The sequence below is a fragment of the Oncorhynchus kisutch genome, unplaced genomic scaffold (genome assembly GCF_002021735.2).
Source record: "Oncorhynchus kisutch isolate 150728-3 unplaced genomic scaffold, Okis_V2 scaffold3051, whole genome shotgun sequence".
Lineage (NCBI taxonomy): Eukaryota > Metazoa > Chordata > Actinopteri > Salmoniformes > Salmonidae > Oncorhynchus > Oncorhynchus kisutch.
Genome location: NW_022264996.1, coordinates 1 through 7,500, shown reverse-complemented (window position 1 = coordinate 7,500; position 7,500 = coordinate 1). Strand labels below are relative to the sequence as shown.

At 48.6% G+C, this 7,500-nt stretch overlaps 1 protein-coding gene across 1 annotated transcript in view; it reads right to left on the bottom strand.

Moving 5' to 3' along the window:
- Positions 1-7,497, bottom strand: part of LOC116371247 (receptor-type tyrosine-protein phosphatase R-like) — a gene marked incomplete at its 5' end in the record, with an annotated part of 36,819 nt that extends 29,322 nt beyond the window's left edge. Inside the window, 4 exon segments of the mRNA XM_031820129.1 lie at positions 1,937-2,163; positions 2,647-2,796; positions 7,365-7,439; positions 7,441-7,497. Coding sequence (XP_031675989.1) covers positions 1,937-2,163; positions 2,647-2,796; positions 7,365-7,439; positions 7,441-7,497 — 509 coding nt within the window.
- Between the last annotated feature and the right edge of the window lie 3 nt (positions 7,498-7,500).

The following is a 7,500-nucleotide window of genomic DNA, read 5'->3' as shown; positions in this document are numbered from 1 at the left end:
CCTCCTCCTCCTCATTCCCTCCTCCTCCTCCTCCTCATTCCCTCCTCCTCCTTCCTTCCTCCTCCTCCCCCTCTTCCCTCCTTCTCCCCCCTTCCTCCTCCTCCTCCTCAGACTAAGGCAGAGGAGGTGTTCTACCCCTCGTTCTACACGTACTCTACGGAGAACACCTGCCACCAAACACAATCAGATGTTAGAGGTCGGGGGAAAATACCACGGCTCAATGCCTCTGGACTCTGGCCAGCATGTAACAGTTCACCTGAGTGCAGTGGGATGTGATAACATAACCCACAACTTACTGCTGGGACATGATACAATCTGCTGGTATCAGACATTCATTTGGGGATTGTGTGTAGCTACAACATCTAACCTGCTTGGTGTAAACGCACGATGAAAACCTTCAAATGTCTTTAAACCAGTTTCTCTCTGTATTCTCTCTCTGTGTTCTCTCTCTGTGTTCTCTCTCTGTGTTCTCTCTCTGTGTCTCTTTCTGTGTCTCTCTCTGTTGTCTCTCTCTGTTGTCTCTCTCTGTGGTCTCTCTCTGTGTCTCTCTCTGTGTCTCTCTCTTCCTCTGTGTCTCACTCTGTGTCTCTCTCTGTGTCTCTCTCTGTGTCTCTCTCTGTGTTCTCTCTCTGTGTCTCTCTCTGTGTCTCTCTCTGTCTCTCTCTGTGTCTCTCTCTGTGTCTCTCTCTGTTTCTTTCTCTGTGTCTCTCTCTGTGTCTCTCTCTGTGTCTCTCTCTGTGTCTCTCTCTGTGTCTCTCTCTGTGTAGTTAAAAGCAGCAGTGGAAAGTTTCCCAGACATCACTTACAGTGTTATCTAAAGTCAAAGTCAAGCCAGAGAGGAAGAGCAACATTAAAGACTTTAGACATCACCCCTTCCCCTCCTTCCCCCTCCTCTCCCCCCTTCCCTCCCTCCTCTCATCTCCCCCTCCTCCACCTCCTCCCCCCTCCTCTCCCCCTCTACCCCTCCTCCTCTCCCCCTTGTCCTCTCCCCCATCCGTCCGTTCTTTGTGTCAGTAGGACAGTTCTTGATTGGCCGCCAACATCCAACCAAATCCTGCCCTGACCTCACATACACTACAGCCATGGATAGAGACCACCAAACTCTGGGGCAATCAGAATATAGACTACAGCCCAGCTATGGAGAGAGACCTCCAGCTCTGGGACAATCAGAATATAGACTACAGCCCAGCTATGGAGAGAGACCCTCCAGCTCTGGAGCAATCAGAATATAGACTACAGCCCAGCTATGGAGAAAGACCCTCCAGCTCTGGGACAATCAGGCTATAGACTACAGCCCAGCTATGGAGAGAGACCCTCCAGCTCTGGGACAATCAGGCTATAGACTACAGCCCAGCTATGGAGAGAGACCCTCCAGCTCTGGGACAATCAGGCTATAGACTACAGCCAGCTATTGAGAGAGACCCTCCAGCTCTGGGACAATCAGGCTATAGACTACAGCCCAGCTATGGAGAGAGACCTCCAGCTCTGGGACAATCAGGCTATAGACTACAGCCCAGCTATTGAGAGAGACCCTCCAGCTCTGGGACAATCAGGCTATAGACTACAGCCCAGCTATGGAGAGACCCTCCAGCTCTGGGACCATCAGGATATAGACTACAGCCCAGCCATTGAGAGACCCTCCAGCTCGGGGGCAATCAGGCTATAGACTACAGCCCAGCTATTGAGAGACCCTCCAGCTCTGGGACAATCAGGCTATAGACTACTTCAAAAGGGTTACATGGTTTCTGTCTTTCAACCCAGAATCATTGTGAGATGATTTAGTGGACAACTGAACCCACACTGCTCATGCTTCTTTTTACGAGGAGACAAGAACCAATATTGTCCTTGTCCTTTTATACAGAACGCTCATCGGTTTGGTCCAACACAGATGAACATTGAGTGTCCATATTTAATATCACCACCAGTATTCACTCACCTCTCCTGGAGACACGCGGCAGGCTTCATCCTGAAGGGAGAGGGGCTGGCTGACAGGCAGGGTTTCTGGTGGGCAGGGGGGAGCTGCGGAGGACCACAGCTGGAGCTGGAGACAGGGATGGGGACAGGGGTGGTGGGTGGAGGACGGCAGGCTCTGGGTGGAGGTATGGATGTGGGTGTAGAAGGCGGTGCTGGCTCTGCTTGGACCATGCTGCTAGAGAAGGGGACCTGGGGATTAATGACAAGATGGGACAGCATTAGTTTAGCTTCAGACACACCTTTACTAAAGATAAAACCAGGACCTGTATTCACAAAGCATCTCACAGTAGAAAGACATATGTTTTATTGTCACATACACCGGGTAGGGGCAGTGAAATGTGTTGTTTTACAGGCTCAGTGCCGCCCTCCTGAAGTGCCTTGCTCAATGGCACATCAGCAGATTGGTTACTGGTCCACTGCTCTAACTGCTAGACTACCTGCTGCCCTGTACGAGAGCTGATCTTGGATCAGTTTGGTCTTTTAGATCATAGTGAATAAGATGATATGGTCAGGCAGCACCTGATCCTAGATCAGCACTCGTACTCTGAGATACTTTATGAATACAGGTGTATTACACATAACATTATGGTACTGTAGTACATCACGCTACAACTTGGGGCTTCAAATATGTGTTGCATTATGGGAATTGTAGTTAATCGCGCTCCAACCTACCTGGGGCTGGGTCTGGGCTCCGACGGCGTGCAGCGGGACCGGGGGTGGGACGGTGACAGGGGTCAGGTGAAGGTCGCGGCTGGGGAACACGGACTGCTCTTTGGTCTGCCTGTCAGAATATTCAACCTTCTCCTTTCGACGGTAGAGGACCTGAGAGGAGAGGAGAGGAGAGGATAGGAGAGGATAGGAGAGGAGAGGAGAGGAGAGGAGAGGAGAGGAGAGGAGAGGAGAGGAGAGGAGAGGAGAGGAGAGGAGAGGAGAGGAGAGGAGAGGAGAGGAGAGGAGAGGAGAGGAGAGGAGAGCTTTGATTGCTATTGGAATGAAAGAGCAGTTCACAGTAAACCCTCTGGACATCACAACACTTCCTCATTCCTTCTTTCTGTTTCCAGTCCTGCCTGCTTACAATGAGTCCCCACTGGTCTCATTTCCAGGTGATTAGCCTTACGGCTGAGCTAATTCTGGAGTTCTAATGTCACTGTCTGCAGGCCCTGAGGTGGCATGACCTCAGGGGACCCGCCAGCCACAGAGAGAGAGAGCAGTGAGACCTGGGTTCAATCTTGGATTCACACTAGATCATTATATTGTGACATTGTGATATTGAGACATTGTAATCTTGAGATATTGTGACATTGTAATATTTTGACATTGTGAAATTGAGATATTGTGATATGCGTGCCCTCTTGTGGATGTGAAACATAGTTCTGTTGGAAAGGGCTGAGTGATATAGTCTACAACATGGGAGATGGCTGAGTGATATAGTCTACAACATGGGAGATGGCTGAGTGATATAGTCTACAACAACATGGGAGATGGCTGAGTGATATAGACTACAACATGGGAGATGGCTGAGTGATATAGTCTACAACATGGGAGATGGCTGAGTGATATAGTCTACAACATGGGAGATGGCTGAGGGATATAGTCTACAACATGTACAACAACATGGGAGATGGCTGAGTGATATAGTCTACAACATGTACAACAACATGGGAGATGGCTGAGGGATATAGTCTACAACATGGGAGATGGCTGAGTGATATAGTCTACAACATGGGAGATGGCTGAGTGATATAGTCTACAACATGGGAGATGGCTGAGTGATATAGTCTACAACATGGGAGATGGCTGAGTGATATAGTCTACAACATGTACAACAACATGGGAGATGGCGCCCTCCTGTGGAATCCAGTAATGTCCTCTTTGAGCTCATAACAGTTTAGTAACAATAGCTAATGCATGGATTGAATTGTAGGTACACCAAGCAGAATGTAAACACAGCACAGCATAACTTCCTGCTAAATAAGGGTTACAGTAATACCCCTGTAAGACATTCAAACCCCACTTCCTGCTAAATATAGGTTACAGTAATACCCCTGTAAGACATTCAAAGCCCACTTCCTGCTAAATAAGGGTTACAGTAATACCCCTGTAAGACATTCAAAGCCCACTTCCTGTGCATTAGCATGTTGTTCCTGTTAGGAAGAAGAGTTAACAACCTGAACTAGGAACTAGGGGTCATATCTTGTCTGTGTCCTAAGGGCCCTGGTCTAAAGTAGTGCACTATATAGGGAATAGGGCTCTGGTCTAAAGTAGTGCACTATATAGGGAATAGGGCTCTGGTCTAAAGTAGTGCACTATATAGGGAATAGGGCTCTGGTCTAAAGTAGTGCACTATATAGGGAATAATGTGCTATTTGGGATTCACACAGGATGTGACCACTGGTTACTGGATGTGACCCCTGGTTACAGGATGTGACTATTGGTTACAGGATGAGACCCCTGGTAACAGGATGTGACCCCAGGTTACTGGATGTGACCCCTGGTTACAGGATGTGACTATTGGTTACAGGATGAGACCCCTGGTAACAGGATGTGACCCCTGGTTACTGGATGTGACCCCTGGTTACAGGATGTGACCCCTGGTTACTGGATGTGACCATTGGTTACTGTTTGCGACCCCTGGTTACAGGATGTGACCCCTGGTTACAGGATGTGACCCCTGGTTACTGGATGTGACCCCTGGTTACTGGATGTGACATCTGGTTACAGAATGTGACCCCTGGTTACTGGTTTAGGTTTTTTTGTCATGATGGACCCACTAACTGACCACATTGCTATTTGGGACACAGCCCTTGTGACCTCTGACCTCTATTAAGTGACACAGCTTTAGGGTTTTAACTGGCTAATCATCCTCAGGCTACCGACCAACCACAGCATCTATCCCAGGGGCTATCAGAGGTCTGATGATGTCATGAGCTTACGAACTGATGACCTCATGTCCCGCCCACTTCGCCCTTCAGCCAATCGGAGTGCTCGAGGATCATGTGTGAGCCAATTAGAGCGCTCTGGGATCATGTGTCAGAGTGGGAGAAAGCCTTCACATCCTTGACCACAGGCGGTCATAGCTGATCTCTTCAAATCTTCTACAGATCCTCTCTGAGACACACGCACACACACACACAAACACACACACACACACACACACAGACAGACACGCAGCCACACACAGATCCCATTCACAAAGACACCACCTTTCACAAACAACCTACTGTATCTTCACAGAGGATGTTGTCTGACTGTTGCTATGTAGGAGAGGATGTTGACTGACTGTTGTTATGTGTTGAGAGGAGAGGATGCTGACTGACTGTTGCTATGTGTTGATAGGAGAGGATGTTGACTGACTGTTGTTATGTGTTGAGAGGAGAGGATGCTGACTGACTGTTGCTATGTGTTGATAGGAGAGGATGTTGACTGACTGTTGTTATGTGTTGATATGAGAGGATGTTGACTGACTGTTGCTATGTGTTGATAGGAGAGGATGTTGACTGACTGTTGTTATGTGTTGAGAGGAGAGGATGCTGACTGACTGTTGCTACGTGTTGATAGGAGAGGATGTTGACTGACTGTTGCTATGTGTTGATAGGAGAGGATGTTGACTGACTGTTGCTATGTGTTGATAGGAGAGGATGTTGACTGACTGTTGCTATGTGTTGATAGGAGAGGATGCTGACTGACTGTTGCTATGTGTTGAGAGGAGAGGATGCTGACTGACTGTTGCTATGTGTTGATAGGAGAGGATGTTGACTGACTGTTGCTATGTGTTGATAGGAGAGGATGCTGACTGACTGTTGCTATGTGTTGAGAGGAGAGGATGCTGACTGACTGTTGCTATGTGTTGATAGGAGAGGATGCTGACTGACTGTTACTACGTGTTGACAGGAGAGGATGTTATCTTTAGTTCTGCGATAGAGGTTATTGACACAGAGTCACATGGAGTCAGTCACCCTATAATAAAGTCCCTCAGATATCCTGGGATCTCCGCCTCTTTGGCTGAGTGGAACTAATTCATCCATCATGTCAAACAGCGTGAGCAGCAGTGTGTGTGTGTGTGGGTGTGTGTGTGGGTGTGTGGGTGTGCGGGTGTGTGTGTGGGTGTGTGGGTGTGCGGGTGGGTATGTGTGTGTGTGTGGGTGTGTGTGTGTGTGTGTGTATGTGTGTGTGTGGGTGTGCGGGTGGGTATGTGTGTGTGTGTGGGTGTGTGTGTGTGTGTGTGTGTGTGTATGTGTGTGTGTGTGTGTGTATGTGTGTGTGTGTGTGTGCAACAAGATCTCACGGTTTGACCCACATTTCTCGTCAAATCTGGAGGTGTTGTGGGTTACTTCGGGTAACCCTGGGTTACTCCACTGCTGTGGCCGACGTCTCGCAGCTGCTAAAGTTTAGACAGTAAGTCTGAATGGTTTAGTTAAGAGTTAAGGTTTGGGGTCAAAACAACCAAATAAAAAATTAACACCTACCGCTGGGATTGATCTACCCTCGGAGGCGGAGCTCGCGGATTACGCCCCACCCACAATGCTGTAACAAACCCCAACCCTACTGGATGGTGATAGCTCTAACAGTTTCCCCTAGTGGCATCTCACAACGTTCCTGGCCGGACGTCGGACGTCGAAGTGGATCTTGAGCAACCTGGCTGGCGTGTGCATCATGCGTGTGTGTTTGTGTGTGTGTGTGTGTGTGTGTGTGTGTGTGTGTGTGTGTGTGAGAGAGAGAGAGAGAGAGAGAGAGAAAGAGGCACTAACAGCAGGGTGCTAATGAGTGGGAAGGTATTCATGGGGAGAATCTCAGTTGCATACTCCTCGTGTCCTCTCCTCTCTCCTCGCCTCCTTCTCAAAACCCAATTGGAGGAAAAGGTCAGAGGGGAGGGACCTCTGGCTTTCTCTTCCAATGGATTTTGAGAAGGAGGCGAGAAGAGGGGAGAGAGGACACGAGGAGTATGCAACTGAGATTCTCCCCCTGCCACAGTCCAGCGCATCACTTCCTGTGTGAAGTGTTCTAGAAGCCAAGCAGCCAGGCCTTCTAGTGACATCACCACTACTGAGCATGGTTCACCTGCTTAAATAGCTATGTGACTCAGTGGTGTGTGTGTGTGTTTACGTGTGTGTTTTCACGTATGTGTTCATATATTTACATGTTTGTGTGTGTGTTTACGTGTGTGTGGGTTTACGTGTGTGTGGGTTTACGTGTGTGTGGGTTTACGTGTGTGTATGTGTATGTGTGTGTGGGTTTACGTGTGTGTGGGTTTACGTGTGTGTGTATGTGTGTGTGGGTTTACGTGTGTGTGTGTTTACGTGTGTGTGTGTTTACGTGTGTGTGGGTTTACGTGTGTGTATGTGTATGTGTGTGTGTAACAGACGTGAAAGGCCTGAATATAGGCTACTTACCATCAAACAGGTGATGATGATGATGAAGATGGTGAGGAAGATGACCGCAGCAAAGAATCCCTCTTTAGTCCAAATATTTCCCTCTCATGTTGAATCCCTGAGGCACATTCTTCTGTAGAGGAGAGGAGGAGTAGAC